This window comes from Neodiprion virginianus, chromosome 1 (assembly GCF_021901495.1).
Source record: "Neodiprion virginianus isolate iyNeoVirg1 chromosome 1, iyNeoVirg1.1, whole genome shotgun sequence".
NCBI classification, from domain to species: domain Eukaryota; kingdom Metazoa; phylum Arthropoda; class Insecta; order Hymenoptera; family Diprionidae; genus Neodiprion; species Neodiprion virginianus.
The window spans coordinates 7,041,681-7,069,563 of record NC_060877.1 but is presented as its reverse complement, the minus strand read 5'-3'; the positions used below and the strand labels follow the sequence as shown (position 1 = coordinate 7,069,563).

General features: G+C 41.7%; 1 protein-coding gene across 11 annotated transcripts in view; it reads left to right on the top strand.

Moving 5' to 3' along the window:
* LOC124302773 (disks large 1 tumor suppressor protein) overlaps window positions 1–27,883 on the top strand; it is a 325,653-nt gene that overhangs the window by 137,218 nt on the left and 160,552 nt on the right. For all 11 annotated transcript variants that reach the window (XM_046759385.1, XM_046759330.1, XM_046759347.1 and 8 more), the window contains one exon: window positions 13,997–14,133. In XM_046759385.1, the coding sequence (XP_046615341.1) occupies window positions 13,997–14,133 (137 nt within the window). The remainder of the gene's footprint in view (window positions 1–13,996; window positions 14,134–27,883) is intronic.

Below are 27,883 nucleotides of genomic sequence, written 5' to 3'. Positions count from 1 at the left end.
TGATACCTGTATGCCAATTCTACGTCGGAAATTTCGTCTTGTTTTGTATTTCGGGACGCCGTTAGGTGAACTCGTTCGCGAAGGTGACTCACGTACGTAAACAATTATGTAGCGTGCCCAGTTTCGCTACTCGAGTTTCAGTCTCGAATACCGAGCTGCGACGAACGGACGCGGAAGAATTTTTCCACTCATTAATATTAATTGCAGTGATCTTTTGTCGAAGGGACTTATTGTTTCACAGTCTTACTGTGATTGTAATTAAATAAGATTGGTAGTGTGTGTCAAGTGTTCAGTGGCAATTGCAGTTATCCATCTGAAGTGAGAAAATTCTGCAGATCATTCCACCTCCGAGGTAATCAGTTCACGAGTAGATCGTAAACAATAAAATTTCAACTAAGTTACAAAATTGCGTTACGATAGTTTCGAGAGCATATTGAAAAGATTTTGTTATCGCTTTCTTCTCGTTGATCGTTATTACGTGTATCGGCAATTTTGACGAATCAAGCTTGACTAAAGTCTCAAATTATCGCGAGTACTGGGCTTTGATAATGAATAAATATGCCATCAGGCACCAAGACCCGACGATTTGAGTTATATTCGATCAAACTTGATCCATCGAAATTACAGGTAATTATCACAATCGTGGCTGAATCGATGCGCTCCTCCAACTCATTTCTCGCTTGATAATTAATAGCCTCGAACTACGAAACGTGTTTATCGCAAACGTGACTAGAGGCAGGGCTGCGTGAGATGCAACGTCGGCTTTGTTTTGGCGGATCGCATTGTCTACCTTGTAGCAACTAGGTTGCATATAACTTGCATATTCGCTTGTCTATGATCTTCGTACCTATCGCAAAGGGAGGCTCTACCTGACACTGAACTGACACGAATAGAACTAGGCGACGATGCCTTCGTCACGTTGCTGCATCGGACGTTCAAATCTGAACGTATGTCTGCGAACGCGTCTGCATTCACATGCGGTGCATACTTCTAGTCAAATTGACGTAACGAACGGCGTAAATCAAGTGGATCGAGTAGCGTGGGAAACATTCTTAGCGAAATATTTTCACTTGTGGGCAATATTAATCGCTTGGATTCTGCAGGAATTATTTAAGATTAAAAATTGAGATTACGAACTCGTTTAACGTGATGAAATTTGTTCACTGTGTTTCAGGTGAGTACGAGAAACTCTTCGCCTATGCAGATGTGTTGGTTTTATTGAAAAAGAGAGCTGCAGTGCTTGGTAACGTACATGTAATATGCATTGGTGAAATAGTGATAATTATTAAATTTCTTGTGCAATAAGCACACCAGTGTTTATAGCGTATTATCACCCTCGTGAAGTCGGTATAATTTTGAGATGACAGGCTGCACGATTAATCTGGCGCGAACAAAACGCTCGTTTGAAGGGAAGTAGAACTGCTGAAAAAAAGACGTTTCTATAACGCAAGCATGTTTTAACCCTAATAGGTCACTTGGGGTGAATTTCACCCGGAACATTTTTCAAACTCCTCGAAGAATCCCTTAGTCGTGGAAATGGGCCTCGTGGCGCCGTTCGTCACGCGAAGTGAAGACTTTTTTTCGACATTTTTGGCACTTTGACTTTGCCGATGTTTCACAATATTTAAACAATCAATTTTGACATTACGCGACCCTAACCCCCAAGTTCGTGCTTCGCGAACGAACGCGTAACATGCTCTTGTTATGGAAGGAAGCGTGCGCAACAAGGAGTTCTTTTCGTTACAATGTACTGTTCTTCGCAACGTCTCGAATAGTCATAAGCCTCTACGATGAGTGAGACTACGAGGTCGCTGCAAGTTACGGTTCAAGTTGTACCAAAGAGTATTTTAAATTGCCCGTATTTCCTCGCCGCCCTCTCGACTCTCTCGACTCTCTCAGTTGGTGGAAAGTTTTCTTTTCCTTTTTACAGCTATTGTTATTACCATTATTCAACTTCCTATTCGGTGATTTCGGGCGTTTTCAGAGGTACTTTTGAGCCACTCTTGTGAACTATTAGGCGCTCTCGGGGAAACTCTTGGTATTTACACTCGCCCGGTTGCACGCGTTCGTATCAACGTGCTTTCGTACATTCGTGCTCACATCCTTCCTCGACCCAGTTATGAAACTGTTTCTCTACGGGCGTTATACCGCCCGGCTATACCTACACAATTGCGAAATGTTGTATTACACTTTAACGCTGAAAGCCTGACTCATTCGCCAAAGTAACGACAGTGTTTCACTCGGCTAACTCCACCCCTTCAACCCCATGCTCACCCTCAAATTCACACGCTGCGCTTCTCGGTGACCCGCGAACACGAGAACCAGACGACGATTCCTGATGGATTGGGAACCAATTCCTCATCCCTTGAATCAGGCAATAGCCTAAGGTCCCGATTCATTCGGATACTTCGTTGGCATGTTTTTACAATGTTCATCTCAGCATCCAATTCATTGCACAGTTGTGAAGTTGATTATTATTTCTAAAGCTATACGTCATACGATTGGGAATATTCAATTCGTCAATTCTGTTGTTCAATTTTCAAATCTTCTTCAAAATTCCATCTCGGTCCCCGTAACAGAGCTTTTCATTAATGAAATCAATCACGCTACTCGTTAGACCGATGCCAGCGAGCGAATTTCGTTTCATCGCATAAATGATGATGTTAAATCGTCAATTTGACTATAAAAATCAAAAAAAAATAAAAATAAAAAAAAATTTTCAGCGACAAACAATTCATCTGTATATTACGTTTACGATTGATTGAATTTCATTGGGACAAACATACTTCCATTTTTTATCCTTCCAAACCCCCTTCAAAAAAATTAAAAATTATCATGATCTCGTTTGAAAATAGACTATGTTTACATCATGTGGTAAGAAAAGCAATTATCCTAAGCAAAAACGAATCACTTCTCGGAGTCATTTGTTCTCAACGAAATGAAATTCGCGCGAATTTGCCGCTCTCGCAGTCATCCGGTAAAGCGTGTGCAGTTCAGGTAGCCACCCGCAGGTATAACATGTCAAGTTAATTACCTTCTGCGTATAACAACCGTGGACCTGCAACTGCGTTTCTGGTATGGGGCTAAATAAATTTTACCGTATAAACTATACAAACGGCAACTCTGTGTGCCCTGCAGCTCGATGTATCTACGCAGTATTCGAATATCCACTTGGCCTGCGCACTGTGTACCCACATTTAATTCATATTCACATTCATCGAGATATACACTCAGCAGCAACTGAGATAAATTCGTTTCGCATTGTCGTTTCTATTCTTACACTGCATCTGGGATAAAATTTCGCTCTTGGCAAACCACAAAAATGAAGCAGACCAAGAACCGGGGAAAAAAAAACAACAAAAAAATGTTACAATATGTGAAACTACGTTTTACGTCCTTTCGATCGTTTCGCTAATTTTCCGTCTAATTTTGATTCGGGATCCAGAGATAGAAGAATTTTTTTTTCATCCCCCTTCTTTCCTTGCCATTTTTCTTCATTCTTTCCAACATGAAAAGGAGCACGGGGATGATTCCGCTTTGTACGGTTAGGATTTCCCGAGAAACCTGTGGTGGGATTGCGGCACAAAGGGTCACGGCGGTACGTTCCGCTCCACTTATACAGACATTACCTTTACCCGGAAGTATGTATTATACACATACGTACGTGTCCGTAAACGCCGCACCCGCACAAGCGCGTATCGAAAATGCGAGGTGGAATTAGGTGGCTGCTTTGTACAGATAATAGTTTACAATGCGATGTCGGGATGAGGGAGGGGTCGAGGGAGGTGGTATTTGATGCGATTACACAAAGACTCTGCCCTCCTCCAAATGAGTAACACGGTACACGTACATGCATGCGGTATACAGGTTGTAATCTCTGCTCTAATCTCACTCAAGACTTCTCTGCGCTTAAACTTTGCCTTGTAGTCATGGAAATGCTCCTATTATACCTACCTGTAGGAGTGAACGAACAAAGGAAATACCTCGCAAAACAATTCCTCGCCTACGTATGTTGTATCGACGCAACTTCGCTTTATTGTGCGATCCTTTCGGTCCTGAACTTGAAACCGAAACCGTGAATATAACGAGAATCTTGAAAAGGGGACTGAGGTTTTGAAGCAGCAGTAGCAGATTCAGGGTTACTTTGGGGTTGGTCGTAAAAACTGGAATACTGGAAACACCGGAGGGTTTTTATCGACAAATTCGAATCTCAGTTCTCACGATTGCCGTGAGATATGTGTTAGGAAATTTTCAAGTGAGAAATAATGTAAGTCGAATCTTATCGTAGGCGAAAGGTGTTCAATTTCAAAGGTGGAATAGCGATCAAAAAGTGCATAAAAGTTTTCCGCGTTGATTCTACGGTGTGATATCTTCTTGCGTATAAAAACACCTGATAGCGAGACTGCTTTAATAATCATTTGATCGTCGCGTTCATGTTCCGCGTGAACGCGTGTAATTTATTACCATTCGGTAGTAAAGGTGCCAAGGATTTACGAGTCCGGTCGACACTCGTGAGAACTAAATCAGTACTCAAGCTTTTCGTGGCCACTTAGAAAAGTTGACCGAAAACTTGACTCGTAAGAACTACTGGGACGGTCGTGAAGTAGAGTGCAAAAAGTTGGCTCTATCCTCTCCGCCATTATTATGCTAGCATTAGTCTTGATCAACCTAAACTCTGACGAGGGCTCGTGCTTGGATAGCTTTGGCTTACGGTGTAATAAACTGATCGTTCCATCCATCTACGTATGAAAGCAGGAGGCAGGATTTCGTCCTCGAGGGTGCGGTGTACGAATACGTCATTCGGGATTCCATCAATCTGGTAACACGGCACTACGTGACGTTGAAAAAGGATCGCAACGCCTCCGTATCGTCGATGAAACATGTCGAGTTTTGGGTTCACATGGTACCGTCTCATCATCGCGTGGGTACGAAAATCAAGAAAGAAGACATCGCGATGTGTTTTTCAGGGTTCCGTACCTCAAAAAGAAAAAACGGAACCCTTATATGATCACTTTGTTGTTCGTCTGTCAAGACCCTTTTTCGCAGGAACGGGAATAGGTATCAAGTTGAAATTCATATCAAATACTGAGGTCTACGGTCCCTTTGAGGTGTAAAAAATTCAAGCCTCCGAGTTAACGCAATGAAAAGATACGGCCATTTGTGTCACACATTTTGATACTCGCAAACTGGAAAATCAAAACCTATAGGGTACTTGCCATTAACCTAGAATCATGAAATTCGGATCGAAGCAAGGTCTCGTAGACTAAGTAAAGGGTAAAGTCCGAAAATAGTTCATTTCTAGTTGTATCGCATGAACAAAAATAATTAAGTTTATACGGAACCCTGAGGGCGCAAGTTCTATTCGCACTTGTTCCGTTGTTTTATTTTTCTTTTGTGTTATTTCATTTCTATATCCGCTTCTTTTTCGAACACTCACACAGATCGTAAATCGTAATTATGACACTGTAACTAGACGGTGAAATGACGGTATGCGAACTCGAATGTAGGTTCAACGTGGCTAAATTCACGGTACAAAGACGGTATCCGTACAAACTCTGACTCCTCCCGTCTGCAAATCTCATTCGGCTCTGCTACTTATGTATGTACATATAGCACATGTACACATACCTATGTAAATACATTCGTGTTGGAACCATCCCCCTATTTTTGTACCCAGAAGCGGTCTCATGTATAAAGATTCACTCGAAATTGGTCCAAATCATGAATCTTTAAATTTTTCACGTTGGGCGAATTTGTCAATCACAAATTTCCATCCGTCGCGTTGCCGTCTTGATCTGTGGGGGGGGGGGGGATTATAAGGTGAAAAAGGAAATGATCCATAGAGTGAAAAAATGTAAGAGCAAAGGCAGGAAGGATGGGGAAAAAGACTCCGGGGTAAAAATAAATGTAGAGAAAATGCTGCGTGCATGTCGCGCCCCAGGGTGTGGCGAAAAATTCTTCCTCGTCTCAGAGAAAACGGGTTTTCTCTGCCGCGACAAAAGGTATACCTGCATGTACGTAGACGTACACGGCCGAGAGAGATGAACTTAGTTTGGCTCTGCGCTTTACACACTGCGAAACTTTTCTTATACCGGTTGTCTAGGATGGAAAATGGAAACCAGACACCGCCATCTAAACCGCGTTGTGTTTTATTGGTGCTCAAATGTGTTGTATATACATTGGTTTGTTGCGTTGAATCTCGTATAGTACGGTTCTACCTAAAACACTTTCCGCCAGGCTTTCAGAGTAACAGCTGCTTTCTTAATAGGTAGAATTTCAAAGAGGCGGAACCCTGCCTGTGATGCTCGACACGTAGCTCTTAACTTAACGTTACTACTGGATCAACACCTGAATCAGAATAAATAAAGTATAGCCTTTCCGAAACTTTCACAATAGCGGACGCCTTTGGGACCGGAAATCTTGTCCGCCATTGATAAGTGCCGGTTATTCGGAAAATGTTTAATTCTTGATGGCACTTGTAATCGGCTGATCCGGCTGTGCGGCCGTCTCGCCAAAATCTCGGTTATCACGTGGGGATACCGCGGAACCAATGAGTGATATATTATATGTCTACAGTTATGACCTAAGAATAAGTCGAGGGGTCAATCGATCCGTCATAAAGTGAACCACCGTCAAGTGTCTTGACTGACGAACATCGGCAACAACGAGGTCCCGGCACCAGACAAGACTGTGTTTATCAGTGAATACGATCAAGCGGATCCTTGATCAAAAGGCAGGTTAACGTTGACTGGTTCAGAGGCTTGCCAAAGCCCGAGGGATTTGCGATTACTATCGACGGATCTGCCGAGCGTGACACACGTACCTGAAGCTTTATCAAACGGATATTCTCCTCCCATGGCAACGGGGCTGATGTGAGACCATGGATAATTCTCTTTGTCAGTCGGTACAGTCGACCGTAAAGCTCGAGTGGGGCGGTGGCTGCGAACGATATCGTTGCCCCTGGTTCTGGGATCGCTATTAGGGCCTCGTTTCGCCCTCCCGGAAACATCGAAAACGCCAAAACGGATATCGCGAGCTCAGGAGTCGGCGAGAGGTGCGTTAAATAACTGATGAGGACAGCCAAGTCTCGAGCGAGCCTTCGACGTAAGTAAGCGTCGATAAACTCGGGTCGGTCTTTGCCTACCCTTGAACGCATCGGGTCGCCCCCGGAACGAGCTAATGGACCAAACCTATCGAGGAGGAATAGTGAAAGAAACCTCGACTTCTCGGCGAAATTGGGGTCTTGGAGAAAAGGCATCCGGGCTAAACCGCTTTGCGTTTTTCAACCGAGTTATATTGGAAAGCCTGGCGGTGTTCGTTGTTTCCACGTTTTCGAGCGACTTTAAGAAAACCTGATCTCGCGATACCGAACTCAACCATTTCCGTTCACGCAGCTTATACGACTTCGAAATTTTCTTTGACGCACGCGGCAGGTATCACGCAGCTATTCGCAACGACGTCTTTCTCGGATTCTTTAAAATCCTTTAAAATTCTTTGAACAAATACTTCTCGGATATTTTTGCGGCGACCATTACGCTACGTATTCGTTTTCGAGGCTCAGGCTCGTGCGGAGCCGAAGAGCGTCGCCCAGCGATTATCTCCGCGGCTCATTGTGACACGGGAAAATGTCGGGCGGGTAGAAACTGCAGATGACAGAGAAGCCGCGGCGCGGCGGGTGCTATGACAATAAACATATAAAGGATTTTGATAAATTGTTAACCTCGAGCGGCGAGACTCGCCTTGCGGTTTGGATACGTCGAGTGTTTCCGCCACAGCGAGAGAAACCATTCATCTTGTTCCAACTGTACGCAACGTGTATCGTTCCTTCTCAGTTTAATAACCTACTTTTCTTATTATCCTTTTTCTCGTCGGAGTTGGAACCGTCTAGTTAATTGCGATATTTATCAATCCTCTCGCATCTCCGCCTGGTCTCTCTGAACCCATATTTTTCGCGTTGAAATTTGAGGAAAAATTCGCAATTAGTGCGGAGTGTTTGTGAAAAATTATTTCAATGTACCGCGGACGGAAGTAGGAAAAACATTCAGGGATGACACGAGCATCGTTTACATCGTACGCGAATTTTAACGGAGGTGAAATTTCGCAAAACCAACTCGGGTGCATGCATGGATAATGAGTTGGAATGTAGAATCGTGTGATTCATTTTTTCATCCGATATTCCTTTCCGCGAACCACAGCATTGCACGTACCTTCCCGGTTACACGGATGGCCGTGCAAAAAGCTTTTCAACACCGATCGCAAAACGAAAAGCGGAACGCTGCGATCCCCCGAGGCCTATAACGGAGGTTCAACGGGGCTGATGTGCGTTCGAATATTAATACGAATACCGCGGGACACGCGAGATTTGATTTTACCTTTTTCTTTTCTGATCCCAGTTGTTTTTCGCTTTTCCTTCTTCTATGGCTTTTGCTCGAGTCGGTGGTTTCTGTGCACGGAAACTGAGCCGGCGGGTTTTTGTAAGCAATCATTTTTCACCTCAACGCTCGCATGATTTTTCGAATACGTATATAATATCGTACGACGAACATCGTTCGGAAAGCATCGACCAACAAAGTGGTTTAAGCCGCGATGAAGGAGAACGTTTTTTTAATTTTCGATTTTTGGCTCGACGTATTTCAGTTTCGAGTATGGTAGTACATTCGTGATCAATTTTATTGTTCACGTCGTATTAATTTTTATGAAAATACCGGACGGTCGTTTACTTGATTCGGTATCTCGATGTCGTTCGACGAAAATTACTCATTGAACAGTAACGAGGCGTGGTCTCATTTATCGACAGGTTTTGGACAGCTTGGAGTTACGTGAAAACTGGTGAAAACTGGTATGAACGAGTGATAATATCAAAGGTTGAGTGTGCAAAAGAGACGCGTACCTATCGGAGTTTGTCAATTTTCATAACAAGCTGGATTAAAATAACCGTATCGAACGAGTGGCACGGTGGTCGAGGGTGGCTGCAGGAATACGGTATAATTGTTTGCACAACTGATATCCGCAATGGCTGTGAGCGTGAACAGAGGTCGAGTTTAAGCCATCGTTTTCGCCCGTGCATCGCGCGTTGTTACAAAGGATTTGAGTGTCGTTGCTCGTTTTCAATTCCGTTTTCGAAACTCTGTTTTGAAAGGCTTGTGTGTTCAGTTTCGACGCTCAAAGAGAGCATCACGACTGCTCGGCAAGCCGGCCAAGCACCGCATCCTTTTTTTTTACGAGCCGATAGCCGGTCATCCTATCGACACGTTTACCGATGCGCTCAAAAGGATTGGAAATAAAAAAGCAAGTGAAAAGGAAGAAGAAAAACAAATCCGACAATTTCACCGTTTCTCATTCTCTCGCTTAGCGTTCAACATGATTTGACGCTCCGCAATTCTTGCTCGAAAAAAATTTGATCCTTTAGAGAGTAATCGCGAAGATACCATATAATCTGTGATCCGCAGGGATTATACCGACGATTCAACCATTTGGCGAGTCGGACTTTAGCGCACGCTGGCATCAAGCTCAAAGGTGATAGTCGCACGTTTCAGGGTGATTCAGCTTTTGTTGCAAAACGCTGAGGAAAATCGCCTCGAGGTCGAAGGTTGAACGCCGGCGAAGGATTACGTTCCTCGTTTTGACCACAGATCTGTACACACATACGTACGATGTACGAACGTGGTACCGTATATTCCAGAGAGAAATCCCACGTCTCTGCGATCCCCGAGTCAAGTCCTGAACACGCCGGGGATATCGGACTGTTGAGCAGCCGGTGGAAGGAAATTTTAGAGCTGGAAGTAATGCCCCCGGACCTTGTCGAAGATAACAAAGCTTGCGAAATTTCCTTCCAGACAAATACTCCCCGGGTATTTGAGTCAGAAATGTATACGGAGAGATCAGTTTCAAACCTAACGACGGTCGTTTTAAACTTCTCCGGCATATTGCCCATTCTTTGAAAGGAGAAAAGAAAATTTTTTTTCTCGTCAACTCTTGACGCGTTATGGGATTCTTGGTGTAGTCGGATGTTTTCTTTGAACACTCGTTCTGTGGATCTTTTTGGCGGTAATCGGAGATTATTAGATATTTGTGTTTTTTTCTTTTTTTGTTTGTAACGACGTTCAGACACGTTAAAATCAAATCCTACCCTGGAATTGATTTTCGGTACTTTGAAAATTGCGAGGTGTCTTCCAAGAATTATCATTAAAGTTTTGCCGAGCCATTTTAATTAATTTTTTCATTTTCTAACGGCACAACGTTGTAAGCGCTGTTAAGTATTATATTTTCTATTTCTTTGCGTTTCGGCGAAATATGTAAAGGTATGCTAGAAAATGTTGAAAGTAAAAATCTAATGTTCGAATGACGAATAATCGTGAGTACTGGTTGAGGCAAATATTGAGCTCTAATTTAGTAAAAAAAATTGCTCGTATCCGCAACAAAATATTATTAGTTATTTTCTTACTATAATAAATTTTACTAATTAATAGCAAAAAATCGTATGTATCGGTAGCTACTGTACAAATTTTTAGTTTTTTTTCTTAAATTTATTTGGTCTTATTGAATTTGAAATCAGCAAACTTATGAATCTAGTGACAATTTGAACAAGATATTGCAAGTTAATTGAATCAGGCCGTATTATGTCCGCCAAGAATCGGTGGTTGCGAACTTCTGCCATTATCTTGCAATTTCGTTTTTTTTTTTTTTTTCAAATCGTGACTGAATTCACAAGTTTGTTTAATTAAAATTATTTACGTATTGCCATTAAATTTTATAAATTTGAACATCAGCTGACGCAAACGTTTTAATAATTTTCAAAGCGTATAATAATAAAAAGAAACAACAGATCTTCCCGCTAATATCGCATTTTTTTTTCGCTTTCGACCCGACGACATTGAACGTGCAATATGCATATTCATGATTTTATTTTTCCGACGCTGTCACGACCCGCAGCCTTTTTACACTGTTTCTTCTCGATCCGCGCGTTCCTTTGTCTTCTTCATTTTTCCAACGCTCCGCGTGCTTCTGTGGGAACGAACCTGATCCTCTTATCCCGGTAACGAGAAAAGTTTCCGTCAACTGCATTGCGTTTCCGGGCAAATTACTAGAGACCGAGTTGAAACAAGAAATTCCTTTGTAGTACGTGGCGATTTTTATGGCTGCCAGAGATTTGTCTTCCTTTTTTTTCTGTTTCTTTTCGCCGCAACTCTTACAGTTCGTCGTGTTTCTTTTTTCTTTCTTCTTACTCATTAAACTTACCGAAAACATATATCGAGCCGGCAATATCGTGCCGCTGCTTCCACTTCCGGTCTCGACTCGCACGAATAGTCGATGTCGCCTGTCTCGGAAGGAGGCAACGACGGTGTCTCCTTTCCAAGTCACCTTGGCCTCCAACCACTCGTAGAAATTTCCAAACTAAACTATGCTTGGTTTAAGGCAAGCGTCAGTGCAGGGAATGGGGAAGCTTGTGGCTGTTTGAACAATGCCAACGGCTAAAGACCCTGCTGAACCTCGGAGCAAACAACGAGGGGTGAAAATCCACAAACACCTTCTTGAATCAGATGCCAACCTTTAGATACCAGAGGTTGTAATTACCCAACGAATTTCACTTCAAACATTTGAAGCTTCGCAAGCTTTGTAACATCGCATTATCAGACACTTGCCAGTTTTCGAATTCACTTTCGTTCCATTGATCACATTTCAGCAAAAGAATCCGTCGCGAAATTTTTATCAAACTGGTATTTTTTTTGCTACCGTTACTAAAGAGTCGTCCTAGTATTCGACCGTAACATTATATTCGTATACTTTTGACGAAATTCACTTACGGACGTATTTTACGTGTCTTTGAAATTTGGTGCCTTTGAGATTGATGCGCAGGTGAAACGTACAATATAAATTCGAAACATTCGCGAGGAATTTATAACGCAATGTGCAGCCGGGTTTCAAATATTTCAGAACAGGGTAACCCGGATTCCTCAACATCCGCGCGACGCTATTGCCGTTGATAAATAAAATTGCTTATCGTATCGCCCGAGCAACGTTGTGTGCCGATATTTACGTGTTAAGAGTGTAGAACGCCTCATATTTCATAGTTCTATAAATTCCTTCCAACCAGTTGACCCCAAAATACGAGGGTGATGAAAATTCTAGGGTTCAATATCGATTCCTGGTTCTGATCAGTTTGCTATAATTCAAGTTCCCAAATTCATCGTTTTAATAGGATATCGAAGATGTTGTGAAATTGTGCAAAATCGGAGAAGCACGAGTCGTCGCTTTATTTCTAAACTAAAAAGAATAACTCGAAACGTAATTTTCTGTTTGTCTTATTTTGATTTTGCAGCAGCGTTTCTTTAAGTAGCATTTAACACGAGGTGTCAATGTCATCGTTGTTTCAATACTCTTCGAGCTCTCGATTATTTTCCTTCAAGTTATGACGTTATACTTGTATAATAGAGCAGACGAAAGGAGAAAAATATCGTATTCTGTAGCGCGCAGGTAGGAAAAAGAGAACGTACGTCTTGGTGAGAGGAAAAAGAAAGATAGCTAAGCCCTTTATATTTCTTCTCCTCCATATTTTTCCCTCGTTCTCCCTTTCTATCTCTCTTTCAGTCTCCTATCGGTATATCTCTTCGATAAAACAGAATTCTGTAGGGATCGGCAGGCGATATATGGACCGAAAGTCGCTCGTGGTTTTCCCCTCCAAGCGCTTTTCGTTTCTTTACTCTCTAAATTTCGGATCAGCAATTATATTCTGTCTAATTACCCTGATTAGCATGTTATAAAAATATGCGTCGTACGGAAATTTTTCGGGGAACAAGCGTGCATAATTCCGCTCGCCAATCCTCGCGTGAAATTGGAAATTTACGCCCTTCGTCACAAAGTTCGGACTCCTCCTGTCACCTGCAGCTGTTCGAGAATTACATCTGTCAGAATCTACCTGTACGTCACTACGACAGGTAGCCGAAGTTCAAACCGACCTTTGATGTCATTTCTCCGACCTGAAAAACAAATTTTCACTTTCGGGGAAAGTTTCACTCGCGGTCCTACATTTTCATTTATTTCATACTTCGCCTTTTTTCAAATTTCTCCAATTCTTAGCGACGTGCTTTCTTCTCTTATTCTTTCACTCTGTTTCGTCTTTATCGCAGTATGGTTTTTCTTCTATTACATAAATCGCTTGGACTTGACAGACGCCCACGCGAAGTCGTCACGTCGAGTCTAGAAACTCGGAGAAATTACTTTTTTCTATATAACGATATGGACCGAGGCGTGTGCGGAATATACCGGACAGAGATGAGCCAGCCTTTTATGCTGCGCGACGTCTTGTTTCTACAGCAACGATCCTTACTACGAAATTGTTTTCGTGTTTTAATTTCGTTTTTTTATGTTTCTATCCTATGCTTACATTAAACATACGATACTATGTGGGGTAAACACTAACACTTATGAAATCGAAAGATAAAAAACTCTCAACGAGTTTAGAACCTCGACTTGTCCGTGCGTTTTATTTGGCTGTCAACGCAAACACATCGGCAACAATTTGCAATTAACAAATTTACGCCGCTGGTCAGCGCATCGATGCTTATATTTGCAAATATTAATTGACACAACACGCAGGATTAGCTCGAGTCAACAGGGGTGGAAAATTCATTGAAACTGAACGAGACCGAGAGAGAGCATTTCCGTTTATCCAGCCACCGCGTGTATTTATGTAAAATTATATACGTATATTTCCATATTATATTACGTATAATATTGACGCTCGCGAATCGTTTGTACCGATTTATTATTTTACTTAATCTATATTAGATTTTCAGTTAATATAAACGTCACGGTTTTTCCACCCATAATATTTACGGTAACATTTACCACCACCGATCTTGATAATCCGTATGCGATCAATGCGGAAGCGGACGAGCTGATTATTATACCTACAAGTTTTCCATATCCGCGTCTTCCGGGACATCGAATTAACACGATGTAAAATTATACCCTGCAATCTTTCTTGCTGTTTCAGATATTCAGGAATTTTACGAGCTGACGCTGCTTGACGAGAGTAAATCGATACAGCAAAAAACTGCCGAGACAATCCGCATCGCCAACAAGTGGGAGGCCAGCGACGGTCCCATCACTCCAACATTCGCCCAGAACGACGTAAGTTTGATATTCTTACATTTTTCCACAACTTGTTTTCATCTCCGGATTCTTTCGCGTATTCATCCGAGCACTCGCGCCCCTGTAACACTCGACTCAGGTTCTATTTTCGTGCCGCCTTACCTTCGCCCTCTTACCCTTACCTTACCTTCTTGTTCTATTTTTTTTTTTTTTTTTTGTTTTTTTGCTCTCACGCCCTCTTCGAAGAAGAAGTCGCGCGTTCAATCAGACGATGATCGCGATAAAGTTTCAAAGGCAAAGGTGCGGGTGAAGACCGGCGATGGTTTTTCACCGGGGTCGTTACGCCCCCGAGCGATAATCATGAGAGCGAGAAACCTGGGGTGAAAAAAAATGATATCATTCCGTCATCCTCCCCTTTCACTTCCTCTTCCTACATACGTGCTCACCGAATTCCCTCTTCTCTATTTTCATTCAGCTCCCTTCGCCTCTCCCTCTCTCTTCTCAGGAGTAACGACGCTTATTTGAATCCTTACTCCGTCACCGCGACGCCCTTACGGGTATATCCATGGGTATGCCTTACACCGTTCCGCGCACCGCCGTATGGAGCATAACGTCATGAATCTTTGAAACAAGACAAGGCGAAATGAAAACCAGACGGCTGATGCGTAATGGAAAAGGGGTTAGAGTGGTGGAACGTAATAAGGGGAAAGAAATTGAATACCTAAACGGAGGGGAGAGGGACGAATACTGGCTCGCTGTATGATATGGAAAAACTTGAAAAAACTTTGTCTATGGTAGAAGCGAGGCAAGGCGGATGCACGTTGAATTCCTAGAAATAATAGGCAATAAGAACTGGATCGTGGTCAGCCATTACGGGGAAAGGATCGGTGCAGAAGTTTAATGGCGGAAAGGGGGATGCGAGCTTCTTACTTCTTTGCTACTTTCACCACGCTTCCTCTCCTTTTTCTTTCCGTTCTTTCTTCTTCTTCTTCTTCTTCTTCTTCTTCTTCTTCTTCTTTTTCTTCTTCGTGTTCTTCTTTCATGTTCCTCTTCCTCGCGGTTTGGCAGGGAAAGTCGAGAACGACCAACGGCGGTAACTGGGGAGTACGAGCCACGCGGGAAAAGACGTCGACGTCGACGTCGACGGGTTTCCTTGTCTTCCATAGTTTCTATACTACCCGTCGTCGTCGTATCCCCAGATCGACTCTCACCATTTTCCACCATTCGAAACCACTATTTATTTTCTCCGTTTGCTGCGGCCGATCACTCGAACTCGTTCCTTATATAGTTTCTCGCAGGAAAATTCGATTTTTCTCAAAACTTCCATGATCCATTGTTCGCCGTCGAAGCGTGCCGGTGCAACGAAACGGCACCGTTGTTATGCTTTTTAAGCCTTCCCGATGAAAGCATGAACCTCAAGAGGCGTTCGGTTGTCGAGGTTGAAAGTTGACGACATGGGAACAGAGGCTTTACAAAAGTTTTCGGCAAAGTTCGACAGTTATACACATTGTGTCAAGCAGCTACACCACCTACGGCATAACGAATCTGCGAATCGGGGAGACGTCGCTGAAGCGTGAAAATTATACCACTCGAAAGTACAAACGAAGCCCTCCCTCGCGTAATGCGTACAAATCATGGCCTAGTGGTTATACTTTGAACGATCGTTCGCCTTAACAGGAAACGACAGATAAGTACTTCAAATTTAAAGGAACCTTCGGCCCGACTTACCCCTCGACCGTGAGTTATCGTTTTTAGCAATTTTTTCATTTTCATTAAACATATTTTGCCGCATCGGGTGCCAAGTTTCAAACACTGTCCAAAAAAAAAAATTGTAGCAAACTCAACAAAACGGGGATGAGCATGAAATAAATTTTTTCAAATATTTATAGCTAAATATTGCTGCATGTGTATTCAAAATAATTTTCCATTCGATGGAGTAGAAAACAGTAATAATGATAATAATTATAATAGTAATAAAAGAAAATTTTATGTAGTTCGAGCGGAAGAAAAGAAAGTATTGCTTGAAGATAAATATTTTGATGCGAAAATTGCATTATCTTTTCATCAGCACGTTGTTTTCATAAATTAAATATTCGCATTGTCACGTAATTGAAAATTCTATTTTTCTACTTAATTTTTTTTTTTTCCTCCAAAGTACACGGTACTTTTATATTTATTTATTTATTTACCTTTTTTTTCTTATTGTCCTCGGTACAACCAATTACCGATGGAACGTAACTCACGGTTAATTTCTCGATTTTTTTTTTATATCAAATAATTCTCTGCGCAAAATAATATATCTGTATACGTATAATACTATTATTCAGCGTTTGAATATTAAAGTACTCTGGAGATGAATCGGGCTGAATGATTTTTTAAGAGTCTTGAAAAACTCGGAGCTTAAATCGTGAAAGTTCGTACACGACGAAATGCTGGGCGAAGTGATACTTGTCGTTTTCTATACCCGTATTATAACTTTACGTATAATGCATATTATACACAACTCATGCCTATAGTGCATATACCTATACACGTCAACTTCACAATAATTCCAACTTTCATGAAACGGCGTCTGAAAAAGAGAAAAAAACAAACAAAAACGAATAAGTCTGAAGAAAAACGTTGTGCTTAATTCAACTTGGTATTAAATTCACTCGGGTGGAACAGGCAAACTGAATCGTTCTTCAACCTCTGGGTATTGTATATTATTTTACAATTTTCTTTGTCTTCCTATTTTTATATAAAAAATATTTCCACCGAATACAACATGGTAAAAAAAAGATTGCTGTACAACAACTGTTTGGAATAATATCGCAAAGTTGAAATATAAATTAAGATGTTTTTTAAAATTTAAAGAGAAGAAAAAAAAAAAAATAGAAAAAATAACCAATCGATCGAGGAAAAAAACGTGAAATTAAACTTTTACCCCGATATTTGTCAACTTGGAGAGAAACCGGACTAAAGGCGCATATATTATTTATATTCCGTTTCGTTTTTTCCGCCATGGGCAATTGCAGTCGTGTATATCATTCGGCAGTCGCGTTGTTTATCCGATCTTTTTTTCACGTGCGCATCGCGTGTACCACGTATAAGGCGAATAATTGAAACGCATAGCCAATGTTCGCTCCTCCTTTTTTTTTTTGCCCCCTTTTTTTGCAACTCACTCCTGGATTCGTACAACGGTCCCATAAATTCCGTTTGGCCACTTGAAACAGGCAATAGATCAACACTGTCTGCTCGTAGATCACGGCTCGCAGGCAGAGCTAGGCAGAAGTAAAGCAGCGTTCGGTATCCTGCGGGACGCAGGTACATGCCAACTATCCTGCCAATGTATAATGCACGCCCTCGTTGTTGCCACGCCTTCTAATCCAGCAATGCCGTCGTTCGCGAATCTTACGCGAAATTTCGAAAGGCTGCAGATTTTTCTTGCTTCGGGAGAAATATACCTGCTCTGATCGCATATCTGCAAATCATTGTCGTACATTTCCCCAGTCGAACACTAGTAAGCTGCTAAATCTCCGCGTACAAGGTTCACGTGGAAATCCAAAGTGCCAAGTTCTGGTTGAGTTTAAGCGGAATTTAACCACCGACCGATTCACGTCCTCTGATCCGCAGTGTCCTCGGCACCTCGAACATCTTCACAGGATCATACCGATTACCGAAACTTTCCCGAAGCCGCTTTGCATCCTCACCTCGAACCTCGACCCTTAACCGTTGCGGATTACTCTGGGTCAGAGCGATTTTGCAGAAATGATTTACAGTATGTTGGAACGGGAGATTTGAATTCATTGAAGAACATCGATGCAGTTGAGGTGAAACGATAACGAGCAGAATGTACTCAACTCGATTGGCCTTTGTACAGACCTGTATTCTTCTGCTTCTCCCTTACTTTTTATCCATTGACAGACAGTAATATTTTGGGAGGAAATATATGTATACTAGGGTGACCCTTAAAAAGGTAATTTTTGAAGTTTGACCTTGATTCAAATTCAATGTTGCCATATTGGATCCACCGTTTTGAACTTTGTAGTTTCGAGTTCAGATTCGTAATCAGTGACCCTGAAAACCAAGGATACCGAATTTTATCGAAATCAAATAACTCTTTGGATCTCGCTCCACCGTATTAGATCAGCCATTTGGAATTTTCAAATTTTCATCTCAGATTCGTAATCAGTGACCCGCGAAACTCACCGATGCAAAATTTTACCTAAATCCGTTCGGTAGGTTGATGCGCTCCTAAAAGATTTTAACGGAATCCACCCTATTTGAGGCGCGGGTTAGAGTTGAGATAAAAACCTGAAAAAATGAGGGAATTATTTTTGGATGATCTGGAACCGATTTGGGGGGCGAACCGGTCGTAATTCAAAAACGATCCTTTTAAGGACAAACCGAATGTCCACGTGTGGGTACAACACGAGTAATTTTAATGCACGGACATTACGAGCGTAGGTTAAGTTACGATGGATAGAAATCCGGTTTAATGTTACTAAAAATGAAGTTCGCAGTAACGGTCTAAAGTTACCTCGAGGTACCTCTATAGGTACGCATTGTAATAAAGCTCAACCGTTCGTCCCTAAGGTAGCCTAGGTATGCATTCTTTCTAGCCCCTCGTTTTCGCCGAAGAAAGTTCGCAAGCTTTTGCTCGTCCGGGTTTTCCCAAGTTATGAAAAGTGGATTTAACTTGCTTCCTAGCGCAAAGTCGAGTTACGCTAAAACTGTACCTTATATTATCTGCGCCATGCACCGTATGCAGACCTTGCCTTCCGACCCCATTATATTATTACATTATTATACGTACGTGTGGCGTTTAAATTCCCGGCAGAATAAACGCGTGACTCGACTCAACTCCTTTGTTTCAATTAAATTAACAAGATGGCGAATTACCAGATGCCGAAAGCTTCTCAAGTTTTAAATTTGTCATTCCCTCATCCGTTTCGTTTGGACCTCAAACATTCGCTAGGTTTACATTACAGAGTACGGAATATTAACACACTGGGGCTTTTTCAACTTGCTCGATAAAAGTATTTTCGAAAACACTTCCCGTACTTTCATCTGGACGCAGTAGTCACGTATGTATGGCGCACGGTGCAGAGCTTTTGCTGAATGGCATATCTGCGAAGCACTTCATGCAGGCTGAAGCACCTCTGGGCTCGTTCCTGTAACAAGAGGCAATATCGCTGCCTGTCCATATCTGCCCTATATTATCGCTTCATGTTCCGCATCGGGAAGATTAGAAGCAGTCCGTATATTCTATTTCCCTGTAACTTGGAGCTTTACTCGCGCTGCTTCGCTCGCGATAAGTGATTTTAAATTAATTCATTAATTACTATTGCGAACAATTACTCCGTGTGCTTGTAAGCGATGCTTTCAAAATTGCCTCAGGTATTTACCAATCCAGCATTAGTCGATTCCACGGAATGTTGAATGGAATAGTTTCACAGTCTTCTTTGATTCATCTTCAACTACATCGAAACTATCGGACTGTAAGACTAGTTTACATAAGATTTTTCGGTTACTGTCCGAAAGGGAGTTGAAACGTTTCTTTATAGTTGATAGCCAAACGCTGGAAATTTCACTGTAAGGGAAACATGCGACAAGTTGTTCATGCATGACGCGTCTTTTTCTCACCGAGTGCAGAACAAACTTTCCACTTCGAGTTTCGAAGTGCTTGCTGTCTGCAGAACATTTCGGCAACAGCTTTCAATGACACGCAGCTTGCAAACGTTTATCTGAAGCTCAGGACGAGTATCGGGGATTAAAGATTCGATTAAAGGCTTACACGATTAGACGGTTAACTCGAGTTTCGAACTCTTTACACACGGTGAAAACGGGCGATTCGATTACCGCCGTTCAATTATAACCCATCCACGATGTTTTCTCTCCAATTCTTTCCTCTTTGATTAAGCTTTGTTTTTTCAACAGTTGAGCCGAAGGTTCCGCGGATTTCCGGTCTTTTTCACCCGAAGGAACGCCCATCGTCCGTATCTAATTGTAACTGGTCCGCCACTTCTCGCGAAGGATAACAATAATTTATAAATCAAACTACCGACAGTCCTTCTGAACTTTGATTGTCGACAGCTAATTTTTTCGGTTTTGCGACTGCTCGAAGTATGAGCCGCTATCAATTTTCAATTTCGGCACTTTCATATTTCTCTATCTCCACATTCTGTACTTTGGTCATTCGGATAAGAGAGCCTTCGGTTAAATGCACTTTCGGGAAAACAGTTATTCTACTGAGTGATTTATCGAAAATCCCAAGTTCGGTAAGCTGTTGAATTCGTAGTTGTTTCAAAATTCGTATCTCGAAAATGTCGGGTTTTCGTCAAGTCGACTTTTTGGTCTTTCGGGATTTTGACGTCCACCCCTCTCAGAGACTTACTCGCCAACCCATCTCACCTTCTTTCACTTCCTTCTTCTACTCAAATCAAGTCAATTACCTCGCGGGACAAGCAAACGGGATTATTAAAGCATTATAAATTCTTGCACTCCGGGAGTTGTAATCGTTCGAACGATTGAATAACCCACGTAGCGTGGTTACAGTTTCACTATATCGCACGCATCACGCGTAACACCTGCATCCCTCTCAAAGCGGATCACATAAGGCAGGGTGAATATTAAGGGAGAAGTTGCCTAGGCAGGTGTAACTACCATTATACAACCCGATACGAACCACCCTCGGCACGCATCCATGTATAATATGTGTCGCAAAGTCCAGCCGTTATATGGGAACAAGACAAGGCAGGTGGTATAGTTTACCGCTGTTCTTAGCTTGCGGAGGAAATGAGCTAGAATACGAAATGGCCAATGGCTTGACTCGCCGTAAATCTTGAAGAAAATGGCCCAGAGACACGACACGGTTCTCGCCTGTATTCACGAGTTGTTGCTAAGGTCCCATCCTGCGTATCGCCAAAGCCGAGCGAGCATCGTTGCTATAATTTAGTGTGTAATTGACAATACCTTGTGTCGTTTCACTCGTTTTCAAGATAATCGAAACTCCGATTTTCTCATTTTTTTTTTCTTATTCCAAAATTGTCGAGATTTTCTTTCGTCGATTTATCGCGGCCTAAGATTATTTCTCCCGCTTCTAGCGAGTCGATGACGACCTTGCTTGGCTACGAAAGGCCACGTCTCGCAGATCCTGACTCTCACCTCATCTAATTATGCCTCTTAAAAGGCTAGTAAACTGTCTTAACGAGGTTACCTTATTAAAGAATTCCTCCGAGGCACCCTCCGGTGCTTGATAAAACTCCCTTCTGAAAGATGTCCCCCCACCCCACCCCAACCCAAGGTTCGAGGGTTTAAAAAATAAAGGAGTTTTTCATTAACCGAGTAAAATATGTTCGTGAAAATTGGCCGACTACAGAGATCTCTCTTCCTTTTCATATTTTTTCTTTAAACTGGGAAGAAAAATCTCTTTCTCTTGGCCCTGTTCGGATTTTCAATTAACTTACGAAGAGTACGCTGCGTTTAACCGATAAGAAATTCACCAACACCGCGCTTTGGAAAAAAGCTCGAAGCTCGCTAACGAATATCCGTTCCGTACGTGGTCCGTTCATGCCACTCGTGTAATACGGCTGCATACCACTTGTTCCCAACCAACGTGGCAATTGCCGACTGAAAATTAAGAGGGAGAGGCGGGGATTCAACGTGAGCAATGTCTCGCTCGATTAACCATTTAAAGAACTGCAAGGAAGAACCCGGAAGGCAACGGAATTTCGACTAACATAACGACCCAATTTCACTGCAGTGTAGACAAATTAACCTACGTGCAGGAATTCGTATCACCTGAGTATGTCACGCGTTAAATTACATGCGGTGTAATTCATAGTAATAATTTTCAAATTTTCATCCACGAGATTCATTTTGATGGATTTGATATACTTGTTATTATTATTATTATTAGTATTATTATTATTATGTTATTACCTGCTGCACTTGAAATTCCCTGCTTCTACGTTTACTATGTATACGCAAATACTACCGCAGCTATGTCTACAAGTGTTTTTTTTTCTGTTATTTTTGCCTCTGCTTTTATCCCCATTGCGAGGAGAAAAATTTCACCATTTAGTAGCCAGAAATCGGAAAACAAAAAAGAGAAAAATATGAACGAGGGATTTAGATTTTGAAAAATGCGTCGCGATATATTTTCCTCATGTGAATCAACGCGAGAGGAATTACCACTGGGTTTTCAACGTTTGGAACAAAGCAATCGTAAAGACAAAGTGACATAACGAGAAGAGAAAAAAAAAACAACCAACTGGAACAATAAAAAAAAAAACACAAAAAGTGGATGCAAAATAAAAGACAGCGAAAACAAAGTGTCCGTAGGTTGAAAATACTCGCTATACGTGACAAGAGCCTTGATTCTGGTCGCTTCCATTTTCCCTTTTTACTCAGTTCATATTTCACTTTCACGTTCGACCGTCTGTCTCTGTCATCCTCGGTTCTCGGCTTACCGTGCTAAAAATCGTTGGCTATGAATATCTCCACAGTGCGCATATACTTAGGAATCGTATTGTAAACCCTACGCTTGGGATAAAAAAATTAATTCCCGACGTTGTTACATAAAAAAAATGTTATATATATATATATATATATATATATATATATATATATATATTAGGGTTTGTGAAAGAAAAAAATTATTGTTATCTAATTTTGTTTTTGAAACATTATATTACATTTTTTATTAGTTTATTCCCTGTACCGCCTTGCGGTTTTATTTAATTCACTGTGAAATTTCACCTCGCGAAACGGAGGCTTCTGTCAATTAAGTCTAACAGGTGCCTCATCAGAATGATTTCTGGTCGACCGAGAAAATTTTCAACATTTTTTCTCAGAGTCCCACTTCGACGATGCTTCCTACAATACATGAAAGCACTCATTTTTCACGTGGGAAACGATAAGAGAATAAAACAACATTTTTTTTGCCGTACCCTAATGTACACATATATGTGTATACACTATACATATATATGTATACAGGTTTTTTTGCAATATTACTACGAGATCGATCAACCTTGTCGATGTAATTTCATCCTCGCAGCGATATATCATATCTTCACTCGTTAGAGGATGGCGTTAGAACAAATTGCTCCCAGTGGACGAGGTCCTCTTGTTGTCGGATAGGCTGCGCTAGGGTTTATCTCTCTCTCTCTCTCTCTCTCTCTGTACAATTTCTATGTAATTTGCGGGCCTGCGGTGTCTACGGGTTTGCAACAGCGTTACGGGAAGTTCGACAAGGGCGAAGAGGCGCGTCCGAAGACCCGAGAATTTCAGAATTTCAACTAGCCGAGGTCTCTGGGGACTGTGCGGCTACCAGCTTGCAAAGTCTCCGGACTTGTAATTACACCTCATTCACATGCGGTGCTGGGACGATAGTTATTACAGGGACGAATAAATATCGGGGAATATCTCGAATCCGTTACCTCCGCAGCGATTTGGTAATTTGGGAATAGAAAATACATGCGCTACATTATCAATTAATTGGTATCGCTTCTTTGTTTCGGTTAAATGGTGTTTCGTTTGATGCTGAATAAACTTTGATCCAATCAATACGAAATAAAACACGTATCACTCAATAGCAATAATTATTGACGACATTACTGTTTTATTTTTCTTTTTAATTGTTTTTTTTTTTATCATCGCACGTGTGGGTGTGTTCGTGTGATTTTTTATTTTTTTTCTTTCTTCTTTTACCTTTAAGAACGTAGGAGTAGCCTCGATTAATCTATTCTCTTATCGTGTTTGCACATCGAGCCTGAAAAACGGCTCTTGTTTTCATGATCCACAATTTTGTACAGGATTTCGCGCCGACGTGACGGCTAGCAAAAAGCGTATAACGGCTTTTTCGCGTTTCTGCCCGACACTTGCGATTAATTCACGCTTCGCCCGGGAATCTGATCTTTCTGGTCTTGATAAGCGGCGGCGCATCCCTTAGCCGCGACAAATTCAACCCTGTTCCCTCTCATCGCTAGATTGAAAAAGTTGCCGGGAAAGTGAATTTCAAGATTGGCTACGTAAAGCTTGTATATACAGGAAAAGAAATTTTCCAGGCTTATTATTTGAAACTCCCTCTTAAGGCAAGACCGTCTTCATCGGAGTTGCGAGAATACCATCGAAGCCTGTGGCTGGAATGGAATAACGCTCTTTAAACCTGCCGTCGAAATCCATAACTTCGCCATTTTACTCCGTGATTGGTGTTGATTAATTAATCAGGAATCACGAAATTTCGCCAACCAGCGGATGTTTAATTTGTGCTTGATTTATCAACAATAAACGCAGAAATACCCCTCTTGCCCATACGGGCGATAGCGAATGTTACAAGTACTTGCACCCAAACCTACGCCTAGACACGTAGATTGATTGAAATTGGATTCTGTCCATCGATTATACATATAAATGCCACTTAATATTCATTATATTCCATAACGAGCACACATTCGATTGGATTCGACGAGTAAAATCAGATCCTGAGGTGAAAATTTGGCGGACAAAGGATCCCGAGTGGCTTTCGTACTCTGTCGGAATTCCCGCGTGGTCGACGCGTGTTTTACGGAACAGAGAGCTGCGTTATTGCCGGCAGGTAAACCGAATCACGATTCCTGAATTTTCCAAATTAACGCTACCCGAATACCATCACGGATCCGCAGCCGGGGCGACGGCGACGAGTATCCGTCTCTTTTGAATTGGACGATAATGCCGCGGGTCACGTACCGCGAATGAAAACCATCATGAACTCTAAACGCCCAATTTTCTGCTAGGCAGAGCAAAGCTGGGTAGAGCTGAAATCTCCTGATCGTCGTTAGACGCTGAATTAGCAAACGAAAATTTTAACAGAATTCAACCCCGCTTAATGCCTTTGTCGATATAAATTCCGATTCTGTTCATTATTGTGCTAAATTCCAGGATCTGATCCTCACCCTTCGCTTTCCTGTTCAATTGAGAACCATCAATCGTGTAAATTCATTTCAGTGATCGTTGAGATTTCGCTCATCAAACGATGGAAATAAAATGAATAATAAAAAAAAAGAAAAGAAACCGATCGTGACAATTCGATAGTTTTATTTATTCATTTATTTTTTTATTTCATTTTCGACAAAACCAATTGGACGTTATTAACAATCAACAGACAATAACACACGCTGTGACTTGATCCTCAAGGCTTTCGTCCCATTTTCAAGAGGGATAAGTTTCTGGACCGGTTTTTACCCATTGACCTGATGAATTGGCACGCAAAAACATACGACTGTGATGTTTCTTTTTTTCTTTTTTTTTTTATTTACGTACCAAAACATATCTGAAAATAAAGAAAATCGGTGAGGTGTATCTCGGGCGTACTCACCTCGTAAAGCGACGATCGGGTCTGACACGTAAGCCGTTATAACTTTGTTACATCTCTAGTCGTTAAAACATCGCATTGTAGTTTGTCGTAAATAAGGACGATCAAAAGACAGCTTGCAGGCATATGCGCCGGAAAGTAAGAACACGCCGTCAGCTCGGCTGCGTACAAAAGTGGGACAGCAAGGGTTCGTTGGGCGGGTTTGCCTGGCACGTGAGGTAATCTTACAGCTTGAGTAATTAACCGGCGCATCGCTCCGCTGCTTCTAGTTGGCTTCCGTCCCTCCCGCCCCTTGACGTCAGGTGATTAGCCTTACCTGACCCCCAGTACTACCTCGTCCGGGGTGATGAATGGGGGAAAGACGGAGCTTTGCATCTTCGGTCCAGCGGCGAACGCCACCGACGCAATTCGCACCGGTCCATCATTCCCAACGCTGCCGTTCCTACACAGCGAAAACCTGCGATCATTATCTTCGTCGATGCGTGCCACGATATCGAGTTACCTCGTGATTGCCTTGCTTTGATACAGTACCGCGTTCGGAGGGGAGAAATTAACGGAATTGTTGCCCGGGAATTGTAATTAGGCGAATTCGACGTGTAGGATCCTCTTCGTTCGCACGGTGTAAGGTTCGAAGACCCGTCGCTATTATGGCGGATACCTACACCGTGATCTAACAAGCAAGGTAATCTTTCTTTTTTTTTTTTTTGTTTATTTTATTATCTGCCGTTAAACGCTTCAAGGACGTGAAACCGGCATCCAAAGTAAGTAAAAAGTTTTCTCACACCGAGGTATGAAATTTGTAATTTTCTCAATTAAAAAAAAAAAAGAAACTGCCAAATCACCCCTTAACGTTGAAGGGTGGTTTCACCCCCTTAAAGTCTTTAATGGCAGATAAAAAGAGATAGGTGTCGCCTTTGTTTTCAGTTTACTCTAACATATTACAAGAGAAATCAAAACGGGGTTATTGACCTGGGATACCTTCCTTGCCAGGATCTAATATTTGATTTTACAAAACGTCAAGCGCGAAACTAACGCGTCGTCTATTGCATAATGGGGGAAGGAGGCGGAAGAAAGTTAAATTGTCCCACCCAGTATCGGGTTTTACCTTTGAATCTTAAGTAGCAATACCGGAGCGAAGCAACCGCGTGTCTCGCGGCTTTGCTTGTTTTAATCTCCAACTCGGTATTGGATGAATTCGTTTGTAACGTTGTTGAACCTCGGGCACCGTGACGCTTTGAACTTCGACTTCGTTTAGCCGTAGTCGCTGCCTGTAACCATCCGATCGCGCCGACCGATGTCGTTCAATGAGAAATTCAAAAACGAGGTTAAGGAACGGTGCCGTTGAATTTTCTTTTTTCACTTCGTTTCATTAATACCATTCGCTTCTGACAAAGACACGCTTTTCTCGAGAAAGATTAATCGACGAGGTTTCTTACTCTTCTTGCTCAAACGTTTGCTGCCAGGTTTCAATAGCCACGGATTTGAAAAACCCAGAGGCATCGTAACGCGGCAGCGTAGGAATTTCGATTTCCCTGAAATTTTGAATATTTGTTAGCGTACGTCAGGGTATGAAAATCTTTGAATTTTCAGGTCCCTAGGCCTCAACCATCACGACAAACACGTTGACCAATTTTATCACATTTTCGATTTGAACCTTCGTCTTTTAACTTTTATAACTGTTACTGCCGTTGTAAAAAAATATGACGATGTGTGTGTTCTTTTTTTGTAAAAAAGTTTTATCTTTGTGACCAGGAAATCTATTTTCAGAAAGTCCCAAAACGACGCTTCTTTTCGCTTTATCGGTCTCGTATATGCGGAGGCTGAAAAAATACATTATTTATATTTTTAATTTCAAAAAGTAGACTTTTCGAGTGTATCCCAAAATTATAAGAGTGAAGTGAAAATGGTATCACGATTAAATTGGTATTAATATTCTAGGGATTCCGAATTTTCCGAATTTACATTTTATTTTGAATAAAAATATGAAATGTTTCAATTTTTTTTTTTGTGAGAAAAAGTAAACCTACGTTTTGAGGTATATTGTGTAAAGAGATATACATTAAAATATATTTCACGTTCGGAAAGATGAGGCTTTTTTATACAAAAAAGAAAAAACACATCAGGTCATATTTTTTTTCCAACGTCAGGAAGTGCTCGGAATTCGAAGGTAACAGTCCAATTCAAAAAATTGATAAAATTGATCAACGTGTACAAATAACGTATACAAATTTCAGTTAGATTCAAATTTTGTCTCGGAAAAGTTGGGCAAATATTCGTGAATAAGCCCGTGTATACCTAATAATAAGCGAGAATCACTGGATCTCAGACTCTTATTTCGTGTGGCATAAAGAAAGAGACGGAAAAAAAGTGAAAGAAAGGAAAACTACTTCCACCCGACTAGCCTCTGGCATTGTGGTTTTCCGCTTGTTTCTCGGGTGTTCTTTTGCC